The sequence below is a fragment of the Lipomyces japonicus genome (genome assembly GCF_038497905.1).
Source record: "Lipomyces japonicus strain CBS 7319 unplaced genomic scaffold V1514scaffold_23, whole genome shotgun sequence".
Lineage (NCBI taxonomy): Eukaryota > Fungi > Ascomycota > Lipomycetes > Lipomycetales > Lipomycetaceae > Lipomyces > Lipomyces japonicus.
The window spans coordinates 177,469-192,683 of NW_027117835.1; the positions used below are offsets into that span (position 1 = coordinate 177,469).

The 15,215-nt window shown below is 42.1% G+C and overlaps 11 protein-coding genes and 1 non-coding gene across 12 annotated transcripts; 5 read left to right on the forward strand and 7 right to left on the reverse strand.

Moving 5' to 3' along the window:
* Positions 1-12: 12 nt before the first annotated feature.
* On the forward strand, positions 13-1,328 carry V1514DRAFT_332203 (Alpha/beta knot methyltransferase). Its single transcript, XM_066927817.1, has 3 exons — positions 13-370; positions 437-1,198; positions 1,255-1,328. Exons 1-2 carry the CDS (start codon positions 92-94, stop codon positions 911-913), a joined length of 756 nt encoding a protein of 251 aa, XP_066782980.1. The 5' UTR covers positions 13-91; the 3' UTR covers positions 914-1,198; positions 1,255-1,328.
* Positions 1,085-2,285, reverse strand: V1514DRAFT_89751 (Ribulose-phosphate 3-epimerase-like protein). The gene is made up of 3 exons (XM_066930176.1): positions 1,650-2,285; positions 1,399-1,571; positions 1,085-1,332 (listed from the first exon to the last, which is right to left on the reverse strand). The coding sequence occupies exons 1-3, from the start codon at positions 2,069-2,071 to the stop codon at positions 1,256-1,258; spliced, it is 672 nt and encodes a 223-aa protein (XP_066782981.1). The 5' UTR covers positions 2,072-2,285; the 3' UTR covers positions 1,085-1,255.
* Positions 2,226-3,703, reverse strand: V1514DRAFT_332208 (Alpha/Beta hydrolase protein; the record flags this gene model as incomplete). The annotated part of the gene is made up of 2 exons (XM_066927818.1): positions 3,038-3,703; positions 2,226-2,969 (listed from the first exon to the last, which is right to left on the reverse strand). Coding segments are annotated over exons 1-2 (892 nt in total), but the record flags the coding sequence as incomplete, so codon positions are not given.
* Positions 3,606-4,822, forward strand: V1514DRAFT_332209 (S-adenosyl-L-methionine-dependent methyltransferase). Its single transcript, XM_066927819.1, has one exon. The coding sequence runs from the start codon at positions 3,626-3,628 to the stop codon at positions 4,769-4,771; it is 1,146 nt and encodes a 381-aa protein (XP_066782983.1). The 5' UTR covers positions 3,606-3,625; the 3' UTR covers positions 4,772-4,822.
* On the reverse strand, positions 4,688-5,385 carry V1514DRAFT_332210 (mitochondrial 54S ribosomal protein mL54). The gene is made up of 2 exons (XM_066927820.1): positions 5,188-5,385; positions 4,688-5,093 (listed from the first exon to the last, which is right to left on the reverse strand). Exons 1-2 carry the CDS (start codon positions 5,297-5,299, stop codon positions 4,825-4,827), a joined length of 381 nt encoding a protein of 126 aa, XP_066782984.1. The 5' UTR covers positions 5,300-5,385; the 3' UTR covers positions 4,688-4,824.
* A 158-nt stretch (positions 5,386-5,543) lies between these two features.
* Positions 5,544-6,547, forward strand: V1514DRAFT_307897 (uncharacterized protein). The gene is made up of 2 exons (XM_066925709.1): positions 5,544-5,770; positions 5,827-6,547. The coding sequence occupies exons 1-2, from the start codon at positions 5,768-5,770 to the stop codon at positions 6,502-6,504; spliced, it is 681 nt and encodes a 226-aa protein (XP_066782985.1). The 5' UTR covers positions 5,544-5,767; the 3' UTR covers positions 6,505-6,547.
* A 95-nt stretch (positions 6,548-6,642) lies between these two features.
* On the forward strand, positions 6,643-7,979 carry V1514DRAFT_320478 (Spo11/DNA topoisomerase VI subunit A; the record flags this gene model as incomplete). The annotated part of the gene is made up of 6 exons (XM_066926000.1): positions 6,643-6,773; positions 6,848-6,936; positions 6,999-7,174; positions 7,236-7,313; positions 7,377-7,529; positions 7,599-7,979. The coding sequence occupies 6 exons, from the start codon at positions 6,643-6,645 to the stop codon at positions 7,977-7,979; spliced, it is 1,008 nt and encodes a 335-aa protein (XP_066782986.1).
* Positions 7,980-8,062: 83 nt separating this feature from the next.
* Positions 8,063-9,528, reverse strand: V1514DRAFT_332224 (histone H3-K56 acetyltransferase). Its single transcript, XM_066927821.1, has one exon. It carries the CDS (start codon positions 9,314-9,316, stop codon positions 8,117-8,119), a length of 1,200 nt encoding a protein of 399 aa, XP_066782987.1. The 5' UTR covers positions 9,317-9,528; the 3' UTR covers positions 8,063-8,116.
* Positions 9,467-9,537, reverse strand: V1514DRAFT_t59. The gene has a single exon. It is a non-coding gene; the product is annotated as a tRNA-Gly (tRNA).
* A 97-nt stretch (positions 9,538-9,634) lies between these two features.
* Positions 9,635-12,303, forward strand: V1514DRAFT_332225 (pre-mRNA-splicing factor CWC22). Its single transcript, XM_066927822.1, has 2 exons — positions 9,635-11,601; positions 11,698-12,303. The coding sequence occupies exons 1-2, from the start codon at positions 9,757-9,759 to the stop codon at positions 12,205-12,207; spliced, it is 2,355 nt and encodes a 784-aa protein (XP_066782988.1). The 5' UTR covers positions 9,635-9,756; the 3' UTR covers positions 12,208-12,303.
* V1514DRAFT_332226 (DHS-like NAD/FAD-binding domain-containing protein) lies at positions 12,212-13,565 on the reverse strand. Its single transcript, XM_066927823.1, has one exon. It carries the CDS (start codon positions 13,396-13,398, stop codon positions 12,316-12,318), a length of 1,083 nt encoding a protein of 360 aa, XP_066782989.1. The 5' UTR covers positions 13,399-13,565; the 3' UTR covers positions 12,212-12,315.
* An 84-nt stretch (positions 13,566-13,649) lies between these two features.
* V1514DRAFT_332227 (WD40-repeat-containing domain protein) lies at positions 13,650-15,138 on the reverse strand. Its single transcript, XM_066927824.1, has 5 exons — positions 14,916-15,138; positions 14,760-14,857; positions 14,155-14,697; positions 13,941-14,095; positions 13,650-13,887 (listed from the first exon to the last, which is right to left on the reverse strand). Exons 1-5 carry the CDS (start codon positions 15,095-15,097, stop codon positions 13,840-13,842), a joined length of 1,026 nt encoding a protein of 341 aa, XP_066782990.1. The 5' UTR covers positions 15,098-15,138; the 3' UTR covers positions 13,650-13,839.
* Between the last annotated feature and the right edge of the window lie 77 nt (positions 15,139-15,215).

The window sequence follows — 15,215 nt, forward strand, 5'->3', positions numbered from 1 at the left end:
GTCCCAACGTGCCCAATTAAACCCCGGGCAGCAAATCTCAAATCTCAACCACGTTGGATCGTGTAGAATTTTGTTCTTCTTTTGCATAAAAATGCCGGCACAAAGAACTCCAGGCCGGTCACATTCATATTCCAGTCCGCCCACGTTTGTGTCCGAAGCTGCGACACCGATCTCGTCCCGGGACAAGGACAGCAAGCGGTTGATTGTTATCTTGTCGCAGGCATGTTTGGAGACGCATAAGGTGCCATCGAGGAATGGTGGCGGTGCTCAAGGAGATCGGTATGCGTTATTGAATTGTGATGATCATCAAGGATTGTTAAAACGAATGCAACGTGATATCGCTGATGCTCGTCCTGATATTACTCACCAAGTATGCACTATAGTGTTTGGGTTTTTTTTTTTTTTTTTTTAAACCACCATCTGACATTTTTTGCAGTGCCTGTTGACCTTGCTTGATTCACCGATCAACAAAGCTGGCAAACTTCAAGTATACATCTTGACCGCCAAGGGGGTCTTAATCGAAGTCAACCCTGCCGTTCGCATTCCGCGCACGTTTAAACGATTTTCGGGATTAATGGTTCAATTACTACATAAGCTTTCGATCCGGTCGGTTAACTCTCATGAAAAATTATTAAAAGTTATCAAGAATCCAATCACGGATCATTTGCCTCCCAAGTGCAGGAAAATAACCTTATCAGCTGACGCGCCCGTGCAACGGGTTCAAGATTACGTGGCCAAGTTGGATGAGGACGAAAGCATTGCCGTGTTTGTTGGTGCCATGGCTCATGGCAATGATGATTTTGCTGACGAATTTGTGGAAGAAAAAATTGGCGTGTCACAGTATTCCTTGTCAGCATCGGTTGCGTGCAGCAAGTTCTGTCATGGATGTGAAGACGCTTGGGGCATTCAATAATATTTTGTAGTTGTTATTTTTTTTTTTTTTTACATTTCCGCTTTATTGTTATTTGCTATAATTTTTTTTAATTAAAAATTGGAGTTAATTGGGAACCAAAAAAAAAAAATGATTATTGTTCACGTTTCGCTATCTTTATAATTCTAGTAGTGAGGGTGGCAAGTATTAATGGTTACACGAAGTTCAAGTTAACCTGCCAGCAAACAAAGAGCCAACTCCAAAGCTCAAAAAAAAAAAAAAAAAACCAATCAGATTCAACTATATATTAAACTCCTTCGACATCCGGTATGCAATATAAAGAATTTTTTTTTTTTCCTTTTTCTGTATGTAATTTTTAGTAGATTATTTCTTTTGGTTTGCTTCCACCGTTTTACGCAATAACGCAATAACTTCACTGGGATCATTTGCTTTAAACACACCTTAAAAGCAAACTAATTAGCATTTGCAAATCAATAAACTTCCGGGAAAAAAAAAAAAAAACATACTGGTTCCTGCCACAATCACGTTCGCGCCAGCTTCGGCAGCAATGTCAATCGTATCCGGACCGAGCCCGCCGTCAACTTCGATATCTAATTCAGGAAATTTTGATCGTAAGATTTCAACCTTGGGCATGCACTCTTTTCTAAATTTTTGACCACCAAATCCGGGTTCAACGGTCCTTGAAAAAAAAAAAAAAAAAAGATTGTTAGCGCACGTTGACAATGTCAATTATTATTATTATGATTAGGCAAAATACATGACAAGGATCATGTCCACAATAGGGGCAAGATCAAAAACTGCCTCGACTGGCGTGCCAGGCTTAATGGCTACACCAGCTCTCATGCCAAGCGAATGAATCTTGTCAATCAGGGCCTCGTGATTTGTCGTGGCTTCGTAATGGAAGCAATACTGATCACCACCAGCTTGAGCAAAATCTTCCACCCATTGTTCCGGATTCGACACCATCATGTGACAATCAAAAAACGAATCACCCTTGGGCAATGCGCCGCGAATGCATGTCACGACCGGCGCGCCAATCGTCAGGTTGGGCACGAAATGACCGTCCATGATGTCAATGTGCAACCAGTCCGAACCGGCTTTCATCATGCGCGTGCATTCATGGGCCAGGTTGGCAAAATCACCGGCAAGAATGGAAGGAGCAATCTTGGCTTCCGGCATTCTTTCTTTTTTGGGGTTTGGCAATGTTTCTATTCTTACTGAATTGTATACAACATAGGCGAACAATTTTGGATTCCCATTTTTTTTTTTTTGGCCTCGACGCGGGTGCGGGCGCGGCTCGCTGCGAACCGAAGAACCTGCAGCATTATCAGTTCCCAAGCCATCAAAGTACAATTTATTTATTTATGCCACTTGTAGCCACGCAATAAGTTTTTGTAATTTATATTGATATCTTTGTATTGATGCATATACATTTCAAAAAAAAAAAAAAAAAAAAAAAAAGGCTACTCCTTTAACACTCCCAAGTGCTTGGCAGCATGCTTAACATGGTCCTCCGAAAATGAAGACACAAAATAATATCCGTGATCGTAGCCGGCAACCTTGTTGACCTTGATTTCGTGTTCGCGGCCAACTTCTTTAGCTGCGGCTTCAAAATTTTCAATCAGCAATTGCCCTGCCTGATAAAAATTATCTGCCAATCCGACCGTGATCAAGATGTCAAGTGACGGACGACCGGCATCATATGCTTTCAATAATTCGGTTGAATCATGTTGAGACCATTCAGTCTTGTCCTTAAGATATCCGGCAAATGCCTTTTGACCCCAAGCCGAATTGGACGGGTTCGCGATCGGGGCGAACGCTGACGTGGACTTGTACTTGTCCGGATGCTTTAAAAAAAGTGATAACGCGCCGTGACCACCCATTGAATGACCAGTCAGTGAAACTCGGGAACCGTCCAAGGTTGGGAAAAAGCTAAACAAGCTGGTTGGCAATTCCTCGGTAACGTAAGATTCCATTTTGTAATTCTTCGACCATGGCTCTGCCGTGGCATCAAGGTAAAACCCGGCAGCAGAGCCAAAATCGTAAGCGTCATGCTCGCCAGGATGATTAGATCCTCCTATAAAATAAATAAAATTCAATTCCGTCAGTTTGCAAACCCCGCAACCCGAGAATTTTTAAGCGTACTTGCAGACGTGTCAGGGTATACCACCGCAATGCCATACTTGGCAGCCCAGTAATTGAAAAATCCCTTTTCGGCACCATTATCTGGAGTGCACGTCAAACCTGCCAAATGAAACAACACGGGGACCTTGACCTGTTCAGATGATGATGATGATTCGTTGTCGTAAGCGCCAGGCGGGAAAAACACGTTTACTGCTGCCTCGTTCGACAGCACGGCCGATTGGTGAGTCAACTTCAACAACGTGCCTCCAAACGTGGCAATCTTCGACGTCACAGTAAACGTGGACATTTTTATTTTTTTTTATATATTTCTTTTTTGTTTTGGTTTGAGTATTTCAAGTCCCGGGATGGTGTTAGATGTGGGACGAATTGAAATGGCCCCGGGAGGAAGCCTTTTATCGCGACTGCCGCGGGCTAGGGTCCGGATTGCCTGTTCGAGCAAAAAACTCCCCAAATCACACCTAACCCGATGGCTTGCAAGAGCAAAATCTTTAAATCGAATCAAATAAGGTTCAGGGGTAAGCAATCGAGTATAATTTTTCACCGCGAATCGTATGTGCCACTGCTGTATCGTTCCAGCACAACTCCAGAATGCAGGCCTGTCGTGTTCTCCAAAGATCTTTTTTTCGGGAAGGAGATGTCGTGCTGTTGAAATCACTTGAAAAAAACTCACGAACTAGTTACCTGACCGCTAGGTTGTCAGCAGACGGTCCGGCGTTGCAAACCCGGTCCGGCCTCGTCAACCTGACGGCACTAATTGGCGAATCAGTTCGCAAGGTCGTGTATTCTGCCAACGGCAAGGAAAAATTTTTGGCCACGTTACCTTCATACCTTCAATACGTAATTCATCGGACCAGGGACGCGCAACCGATCTATGCGCTCGACGCGGCCGCGCTGGTTGCGCTGACGGATTTGCATGTCGACGACCGTGATGCCGACCAGGTTCACGTGCTCGAAGCCGGTACCGGCCACGGCGCGCTGACAATCTCAATCGCGCAAGTACTTCACTCGGCGAACGCAAACTTGCCCGTGGATGCCAAGCGCAACGCGTTACTGCATTCGATGGACATCAAACCAAAGCACCTAAAAACCGGCAAGGCCAACCTGCGCGCGTTCAGGAACGGCCTGTACGAGCACGACGTGTCGTTTACTTGCAACACGCCGTCACAGTTTTTAGCGGAAAACAAAACAATGTTACTAGATGCCGTGTTTTTTGACATGGCCAGTCCCGAAGACGAGGTTGGTTCGGTAGCGCAACACTTGAAAACGAACGCCCCCGTGGCTTTTTTCTTGCCGTCCGTGACTCAGATCTTGCCGATTTTGGATGCCGTGATTGAAAACCATGTGCCGCTGGAATACGAGCAAGTTGTTGAGTTTTCGCCCGGCATGAAAGGCAATCTAAGGGCATGGAAGGTCAAGCGCGCCGTGTTGAAAAATCCCAAGCCAGACGCTGACGCAGCATCTTCGTGCAACGAAGTAGTCAAATGGGTATGCAGGCCAGAAGTTGGTGAATTAACAACGGGTGGCGGGTTTGTATTGATAATGAGGAAAAAATTAATTGTAAGCAAACAAGAAACAGATGAGGAAAAGGACGAGAAGGAGGAGGAAAAAGAACCCCCACAAAAACAGGAAAACAAGACGGCAAAGCCGGTTGATGAAGGTACGTTTATTTCTAAACTCATCCACCGGTTTTTCGGTCCACATCGTAAGAATAAGCTCAAAAAAACGAATTTGTAAATAGATATAATTATGTACAATCAGATGTAATGATACAATATTTCTTTTTTTTTTTACATGGTCTTTAAGAAATTCCTGGTCTTGATCGCTTCCCTAGCCTTTTTTCTCCATTCTTTTCTTGCCTTTTTTTCTGGATCGGCATCTAATTTTTTCTGTTGAGCTTCTTCGTCCAAAATATCCCATAACCAATCTGGATATTCTTCATCTGGAAGTGCGACCGGGTCTTCTTGCTTGGCACGAATATTGCATCCTCGCAACCTCGTGCCTGGCAATGCTATTGACGGCACTCTTTTTTTGGATTCACGTACTTCTTCTGTTGCTTCTATAATTCCAAAACAAACAAAAAAAAATATATAAATAAATAATCGCAATCCAAGACCTAGCAAATTGTGCTGGCCAAAAAAAAAAAGACTTACCGGACGTGGCCTCACTAAACAGGCAGTGAGCAGATGAAAATTGACGAACCGCGGTTGCTCGTCCGGCAGCAAAGCGTAAAGTCGAATTTCGTAATATTATTAAACCAGTCATTTTTGTTTTTTAAAAAATAAAAGATACCTTCCGTTCCCAACAAAAAATTGTAATTGGATCGTCGGAGAAGCTTCCTTTGGTTTACGTTGTTCTGTAGGCAAGAATAAACGGCAAATATAAATTCGTTTGAGTAAACATCCCGTACTTCGTACGTATATGCCATAAATTGCAATATTTAGTCAGGCTTGATTTATCGCGCACGCAAAGAGTTTCGATAAAGAAATATAATAACGTGGCTCGACGCGAACAATCAGTGACCTAAATTTGCAAGTTTTGACTTGAAGTCTAGCTACGTGAATATATATTGACATTGTCGGGTTGACAAGAACAGTATAGTTTTTGCCTCTTTATAGGTCTGTTAATTTTCTGTCGACTGTTTTTGTGCCAGATTGGCATCGTACATACAAATGCACTACACGGGTGTTTAATTTACTTACATCTTGTACAACAATCACATAACATTGAACCATGGTATGACATTTGGTTAATAACATGTTTGTATGTGTGGAATACTAATCTTTTACTAGAATTCATTATTCAATCATGCGCTCAAGCAATCGCAATCGCTTAAGCGCGATCTAGAAAGTTTTGCCTCGTCGTCGTCGTCAAACTCATCATTAGCCCTGCAAGGTCAAATCTCAGCTACCTTGTCATCTTTACAACGAACAATAGACGAATATGATTCAATGGCAAGACGAGAACTGGTACCTGAAAAGCAAGAGAAAGCGTTCGCCCGGATTCGAAACTTTCGAACCGAAGCTGCAGAGGCAAGGTCACAGTTCGAACGATTAAAATCACAACGAGAAGAAGCCACGTCACGAAGTGAATTACTGGGTAGGCGGCCACGTCACAGTGCCACGCCTGATAATCCTTACTCGCGGGTCGACACGAGCACGACGATCAGCGCGTCATTGGGAGGTGAGATCCCGGCCGCTACGATTCCTCGCGAATTTGTGCATCGAACCGGGGCACAATTGGATGAATTTATCGAACGCGGAAGAGCAGTGCTGGGTGATCTGTTTGAACAAAAGACAATTCTCAAGTCAACGCAAAGGAAGCTGTATTCGGCTGCGAACACGCTCGGGATTTCAAACGAGACCATAAAATATATTGAACGACGTGCCAGGCAAGACAAATTAGTGTTTTGGGCCGGTATTTTTCTTATCTTGGCTGCTTTTTATCTCATTTTGCGGTGGTTTCGATAATATTTGTAGTTTACAGCAATTTTATTTTATTTTTTTTTTTTTAGAATTAGGCGTCACCTTGTGCGACCCTTTGTTGGGTTTTGTAAATCTCTTTGCAACTGCAATCGGCCAATCAATACCACCTCACCACCCTTTCCAATGGCAGGTTTGGATCGCGATCGTATTCTTCAGGGCATAGAATCCATTGTGGATAATTTATTATCATCAGTTGAACAATCGCATAGGCTGCAGATTGAACTTGTTCTTCCCGCGGTGTCTTCACGGGCTTCGTAAATCAAATCTATAAACTAACATATTACAACACCGTGAATGCTTACCATTTTTTTTTAAAAAAAAACAAAAGATCAGTCGATCGTTTCAAGCGAGTCATATTAGAAAAAAAATATTCAACTTTTTTTCCTGGCAAAAACCTGCCAGCATCATTGAGATTTGGTTAGTTTATTTTTTTTTTTTGCCGTTGAAATATTAACTGCTTGCAATTTTTATTTGTAAAGCGGCAATTTTAAAGTTATTAGACATCATATCCGAAAACGTTACAAATGGTTCGATCGTAACCAAACGAGATATTTATTATCAAGATGTGGACCTGTTTAAGAATCAGACTGCCGTGGACCGGCATATTGATAACATTGCTCGCACGCTCGGAGCTACAAGAGCAATGCTAGGAATCGTATGTTGACTACGAAAAAAAAATTCACATATTGGAAATTTTGAACTAAGCCGGACGGCAGGTGGCAGCTCAAAAGGGACTTGTTTGCGGATTCATGTCTTTTAACAGGCAAGATGGCGTCACTTTGTGCACCTCAGAAGTATTGTCAGGATACATTGAATAACCAAGTGAATATTGATATACCTATTTTTTTCCTTTTTAGATTCATTTAATACCTGGATCAGACATGATTGTAAATATGGCAACATATTCAGTTAAATATTTGCTTATTATCGAAAAAGAAGCAGTCTTTCGCAACTTGTTCCTTGACAAGTTTTTCGACAGGCAAGATCTTGGTCATGGCATTCTGGTAACGGTAAGATCAACTACGTGATTTTTTTTTGGGGGGGAGGGGGAACATGGCACTATAAGTATGATCTTTTAGGGTAAAGGATATCCCGATTTATTTACCAGGCAGTTTGTTTCGAAACTTGCAAATGAAAATGAACATATTCCAATCCTGACAGCCGTGGATTCAGACCCATTCGGTATTGATATCGCAGCCACGTATAAATACGGCAGCGCTACACTTGCACACGAGGGAGAATCAGCAATTGTGGGCAAAAGTACTTGGATTGGTGTCGAATTACTAGATTATGACCAAGGATGGACACCGTTGACCAATACTGATCGCAAAAAAGCAGTAACCTTGTTGCAGAAGGAAGTATTGCAATCCCAAGAAGCATGCAATTTAAGGTTAGCGGTTTATTTTTTTTTTCCAATCATAAACCACTTGGTTTGTAAGTCTAACACTGAAACAGATTAGAGCTACAAAGAATGCTTTTTTTAAACCAAAAAGCAGAGATGAACGTTATTGGACCATCATCAAAGGGTATTTCAGATTATCTGGCCAAAAAAATCAAGCTTCATTTGCAAATTACATGACTAAGGTTATATTAAATTCTATATTTTTTGCTTTTTTTTTCCTCTTTGATCTTGCTTGACTTCCGAATGCTCAATCTTAGACGGCGGTGGTGGTGCAGGTTTTGCTCTTTTGCGAATTAAACCAGATCCGATCAAGTTGACCTGTTGTGTTCGTGCTGGTGCTGGTGCTGGTGCGGTTGCGAAAGAAGACTGCAGGTCGTTCTTTTTCGTGCCTATAATTTTAAATTCAGCTGTGGATGGTAATCCATTAATAAAACTGCGGGTTGCATTTTTCGCCAGTTCTAATGAAGAATAGTTTGACGTGACTATTGCATCGTGGATTCTTGGATATGCCTTTATGTCAACCGTAGGATTCGGCAGCTTCGTGTCATGACCTGTGCGCGCAAGCTGTCCAGATATGCCGACAATGCCAACCACATTGCCAAGCAAAAACTCTTGCCGGTATTGAAGTTCAGTGAAAAATTGAGCAACCGTGGTAGTACCGGCCCTGCCTTCGCTCACAATCACGTCTAAAAATCTTGATTTGGGGTCGTCTGGGAAATTTGGCACCATCTTGACAGCTGGTGATTTAGCACTGTGCTTGTCTTGAGTCAAAAAAATATATCCACGCTTCCATTTCGTTGTGTTTTGTAAAAAAAAATCCACTTCTTTAGCATCCGCACCGGGAATGTCGAGGGTCGCTCGATCTAATCGTTCGAATTCTGACAAAAGCGGATTCGTCACTTTGACCCACCACTTGATCAATTGCCTGTCAGTCAACACATGTTTGCCTGAATTTTTAAATGATTCCGGAAAAATATACTGAGGTTGTGATTTAGCAAACAGGCAGATCCGTGACGGCACGGTGGGCCTTGAAATCGCTTTCAAAAAAACGCGCAGGATCTCAGTGACCAGGTTGCCAATGTTGACTCTTTCCGCACCGGCACCAAACTCATACCCGGTCGTGTCTGCCTTGGAAACAAACAACGTGTTCACGACATCGGGTACGGTCGTGGCATACACTAATAACTCCAACGCAACCAGATGCACGTCATTATATGAAACTGTCAAAAAATGCGTAGCAAGTAATGTCGAATCGTGCTTGATTTTCGTGTCCGCCGGATCTTGGGTTAACGATTTCTTCTGAAGCTTGGTAGCAATATGATGAATCACGAAAGATGTGTCGCGATGAGGAAGATGAGCACTTAAATGTCGACTCCAAAACTCGGGATCACTCATTTCATAATTTTTTGTTGTTCTGGCCCACCCCCCTTCTCTCTCAAAGCAGGCGAGGCGAACTCAGGAAACTTGAATACGCAAACAAAAAAAGTATAAACCCCACAATCTCCTACAAAAGAATCTAAATCATTTCAAATAAACAAAAAAATATGCGTCAGCCCGGAGTCGAACCGGGGGCTCGTCGATGGCAACGACGAATTTTACCGCTAAACCACTAACGCTTGCTTGTTGAAGTTAAAGGATTTTTTAAAATCTGGTTCCCTACATTGTTTCAACGTTTGCCCGTTTAGTACTAGAACTGCAATTACAGTGCAACATATGAGCTTTATATGTAAAGTAACTTATTGCCGCGTGAATTTTTAAATCATACTATACGAACGCCATTGTTTTTTTTCCAACTATTCCAAAACCTCCATTATTTTTAATATTGCAAACTGGCAATGGCAAGGCCTGATACCAGTCAGCCTGTGGTCTCGTTGGGTACAAATAGGAAAGATGTTGACAGGGATCAAAAATCTGAAATTCCCCCTGCACGATCACGATCCCGATCACGGTCTGTAACGCCGCCAGCTTTGTCCGGCAGGCGGGCAAGTAGACATTATCAAAGGTCATTATCACCACAGCCGTCACGACAGCAGCGGCAGCAAAGACTTGCGCGAGCAAAGAGTCGGTCAATTTCGAGATCGTCATCACGAGGAAGGAGGCCGGTTCGGGATGAGAGATATTATTGCACGGATTCGGATTCGGGATTGTCATATGCTAGCTCCAGGCCTGGTTCGCCCTCATTTTCAAGGCCATATTCAAGTTCGCCGCAGTCCGAACGGTTGTATTTAAGGTCGTTATCAAGATCTGTTTCACGCTCGTCTTACAGCAGCTCACGTTCAAGGTCGAGATCATATCGTTCTTCTCGGTCGCGGTCATTTTCACCCGCTCCTTCACGGTTCGGTTCTAGAAGTCCAAGCCCGCGACCTAGAAAAAGAGCTGATTCTCGATCGGAATCTCCACCACAGAAACGTAGGCGGCAAGGTTCATTTTCACGGTCGCCACCGCCTGCGCGTCGCAGGTCGCCTCCACGGAATAGACTTCCTCCGGATATTGATCGCCAACGTGCGTTGGAAAGAAAACGACAGGCTGAAGAAAGAAATCAGGAAAAAAACAAAGAAGAAGAAGTTAAGGAACCAGTAGATCCCAAGGCAGAGTATGAAAGGTTGATGGAACTCAGGTCGGGAGGAACGTATGTGCCACCGGCTCGTTTAAGAGCACTTCAGGCCTTGTTCACTGAAAAAGATACAAAAGAGTTTCAACGGTTCGCATGGGAAGATTTGAAAAAGGGCCTTAACGGAGCAGTCAATAAGGTCAACAAGCAGAACATAAGAGAAGTAATTCAAGATATTTTTAAATGCAACTTAATTCGAGGGCGCGGGCTTTTTGCGAGAAGTATTATGAGAGCACAAGCAGCGAGTTTGCCGTTTACTCCGGTATATGCAGCAGTTGTTGCCGTGGTAAACACTAAGCTTCCGCAACTTGGTGAGTTACTGGTTACTCGGCTCATAATTCAATTCAGAAAGGCATATAGAAGAAATGATAAGCCTGTATGCATCAGTAGCACAATGTTTTTAGCCCATTTATGCAATTATCAAGTTGCGCATGAGATTGTTATTCTTCAGATTTTGCATTTACTTCTTGAACGTCCAACTGATGATTCTGTCGAAATCGCGGTTGGATTCATGCGCGAGGTTGGCGCTTTTTTGCAAGAAGCCAGCAGTTCGGCTAATAATGGAGTATTTGAACGTTTTCGAGCGATCTTACACGAGGGACAGCTTGAAAAGAGAACTCAATACATGATTGAAGTATTGTTTCTTGTGCGGAAAAATCACTTTGAAAAGAATCCTATAATTCAAGAAGAACTTGATTTGGTTGAAGAAGATGATCAGATTACGCATATGATTGGGTTGGATGATCAGCTCAATGGCGAGGACACACTCAACGTGTTTAAGTTTGATTCAGATTTTGAAGAAAGTGAAGCCAAATACAAGGTCATCCTGGCGGAGATTTTAGGAGATGATGACGATGAGGAAGGTTCAGACGAGGACTCGGATGAGTCATCAGATGACGAAGAAGAAACAGCTGCAGTCAGTGCTACTACGAAAGTTGAGATTCAAGATATGACAAGCAAAAACCTTGTAAATTTAAGAAGAACAATTTATCTTACGATAAGATCCAGTATGGATTACGAAGAATGTTGTCATAAGTTGCTGAAACTTCAAGTCGTGCCCGAACAGGAGGTATGTCATGGCTTTTTTTTTTTTTTTTTTTTTTTGTGTGTGTTTGATAATCAACGTTTTGAAATACTAAATTTTTTTTTGTTTCTTTTGGTTTAGATTGAACTTGTCAACATGGTTATTGAATGTTGCTCGCAAGAGAAGACTTATATGAAATTTTACGGTTTGATTGGCGAGAGATTCTGCAGGGTTAATAGAAAATGGAGGCTTCTTTTTGAACAAGCATTTGGTACATATTATGATACTATTCACCGATACGAGACTAATCAGATTCGAAATATTTCAAATTTTTTCGGCTACTTATTGGCTCGTAATGCTGTTCATTGGACAGTTTTAGAAGTCATTCACCTTAATGAAGATGAGACTACTGCATCATCTCGTATCTTTATCAAGATTTTGTTTGAACATATTGTGGAAGAACTTGGATTCAAGAAAACCAACCAATTTCTTCAAGATCCAGAATTGATGGAGTACGTGGCAGGAGTATTCCCGAAAGATAATCCTCGAGATACTCGGTTTGCGATTAATTTTTTCACGGCAATCAAGTTGGGTGTACTCACGGATGATCTTCGAGAACATCTCAGTAAAAATGTCACCGAGGACGATTAAAATATTTTTGATACAATTTGAACCCATTCCTATTTTTATGTGTTTATTATTATTTTTACATTATGATAATTTTATTTCAATGCAAACCTCTAAAAAAAAAAAAAAAAATTAAGTAGATCGTATTGATTGAACCACTCCTTCCAACACATCACCGGCATTGAATGATACTCTTAGGTCACCCTGTGTTAGCAACTCATGCTCACCTCGAATCGGTCCCACGTTTATTACCCCAATTCTTTTCCCAGCTGCTTTGCTCTCCTTGATTAGCCTGAACGCCGAATAGGTTGCTATTGAGCTACCCATGATGAGAACCTTATCTGCTTGTCGTAATTTCCGCTCAGCGTTATTCTTAACGTCTTCGTTCACTGACTCTCCAAAGAAAACCACGTCCGGTTTTAGTACTCCGACATCTTTCCTTTTCCGGTTCGCATGCGGCACGCCAGCGTTTTGGTTTTCAGTCGACCACGCGCCGTCGGACGTGACCTTGGCCAATCCGGTTTCTACGCAAGTTGGACATGCCGGGTATTTAAATCCGTTGTAACGCACGTTTCCGGGCAGTTCCAAATCACCATCCGGGTTAAGTCTCAGGTCTTTCATCGGGTTTGCCGTGACGGTCGTGCTTGTCGTGGCAAGCCGATCGATTTCGAGTTGCAGCAAGTTATGCCAGGCCGGGTTCAGCCGGCACAACAACTCTTGCAAATGGCCCCGATCGTGTGATGAACCACAAGTTAAGCATACTGCTCGAGCTAACGATCCGTGAATCTCAGTCACATCATTAACAAAATGAGAATGCAACGAGTCCACGTTTTGCGTAATCACGCTGGCCAGCCATCCGTTAGATATCAGGTCGCCGACATGCTTGTGAACCCTGTTGGGTTTGGCCTGCCGGATGGATTGCCAACCTAAAAACCCGCGAGCCCAGTACCGTTGCCTGATTTCGTGATTGTGAACAAACTCGGTATAGAAAATGGGCCGGTAATCTCGATTTACCGTGTACGTGCCCGTCGGTCCCCTGTAGTCTGGAATGCCAGATTCTACAGATACGCCGGCCCCGGTTAATAATGCTGTTGACCCGGTACTTGGATCGAGAAAGTCAACAACAGCAGCCACGGCTCCAGGCAAAGTGTGAGCTGAAGGTGGGAGCACTAGTGGCGGTATTGAAGGTTTGATATTATAGGGAACTCTTATCATCTTATAATGATGTCCTGTAAGATTACAATAAAATTACCAACGTTGTTACCGTATATTGAACATCCCAAGTAACGTTTTATTCCAGTCTTATTTTTATTTTTTCCCTAGTCGTTTATGTATATTTATAGCTGTAGTATGTAGTATGTAGAGCTCAAAACCAAAATCAGCGCCGGTTGGTGGCACTTTTCTTATCCAATCCTAATTAACTCTATCGTGCCCAACTTTAGTTTAAGTATATATAGAATAGGATTGACCAGCGTGAAATTATTTATTCAAAAGCTAACACCACGTAGAAAAAATCTTTATATTAACCAATTACAATTCGAGAAATAAACAAATAAATAATACTCCTTAATCCATTATCTTTTTTTGTTTCTTTTCAAATATAGTACAAAGTATAAGCTCCAATAAAATGTCCTTTTTCCCCCCGGTTTTGAACCATTAAGAATCACGCGGTTTTGATTCATCTTTATTTGGTAACCAAAATGTCTAAATTCAAGTTAGACAAAAACCAACTTTAAAACATAAATAAGACGACTTACCACTTCGTGATCTGCGGTTGCAAACATGCTTAATCGAGGATTGAATAGTAAGGACGAAATCGGTTTTTTTGAATCAATGGCAACTAATGGTTTTTGAATATTATCACGAACAGGGGATTGAATGTCGTATATGTAAACTTTTTTATCAGTAGATCCTAATATTGAATTAACATTGACGGAAGGCAAAAAAAAAAAAAAATGCCGAGAAACGAACCTGAAACAACAAATCTGCTATCTGGAGTCAACGTGCAGTCACCAGACGATTCATAAACACGCGGTTGAGTAGGCTTGTTTACTGTATGACCAGAAAACTTCATAATGATCTCGCCGGAAAACGCATCCAAAAGATAATGCGACGGGCCGTTCGTGGCCACCAGGATATGCTTGCCATCATTAGAAAATTCAATCTTGCTCCACGAAACCGCACCGTTTCCTCGTAAAGGTTCAATTTTGAAAACCGCAAACGGTTCGGAATCATAATTCCGCAAGTCATAAAGTAATATTTCGGCTGTCTGTTCGCAAGCAACCGCAAACACGACGCCTGCCGGATCAAACGCCAGCCATGAAGGAGAAGGAATGGTTAGCATGCCTTGACAATTTGATGACGATAAATCCCAAATCCGAACCGTGCCATCTAAAGAGGCAGATAAAAAATGATCATCAGCAGGTGACACTTCTAAAGATGTAACTTTTTCCTTGTGGCCTTTAAAATAGCGAATATATTGATTTGTATGAACCGAAAGATAACGAATAATATCTTTAAACAAATTAGCAAAAAAACAAATACTCGTTCTCTTAAATTTAAATCGTGTTGCATACCGCTTTCCCTCGTGGATGCATGAATGCAATTCGATGACTGGTGAGTGAATCGAGCAAAGTGGGCCCCATATTTTTTACTGAACAATGTCTTTTGAAATCTAATAATTTAATTAAACATCTCGCCTTCTATAAATTTGCACAATATTTTATACATACTTTCCGTTCTTGATGTCGTATAGATTGAGTGCTTCGTGATCGCATGTTACTAACGACGTGCCGCTATCATCAAAGTCTATTGATGTCACCTTTTTGGACTTGACATCGGTACTGACATGAATAATTTTAGACTGCCTGTAACTAACCATTACATCACGATTGATGAGAATTGAATGTGACATGATGACACGTCCCTGAATGCCTGCCCAAGCAAATCGTTAACTCAACTCTTCGGTTTCGACTTTGTGAATTCAATATAAATAATTAATTGTGAGACATGGTTTTAGACATATATGCAGG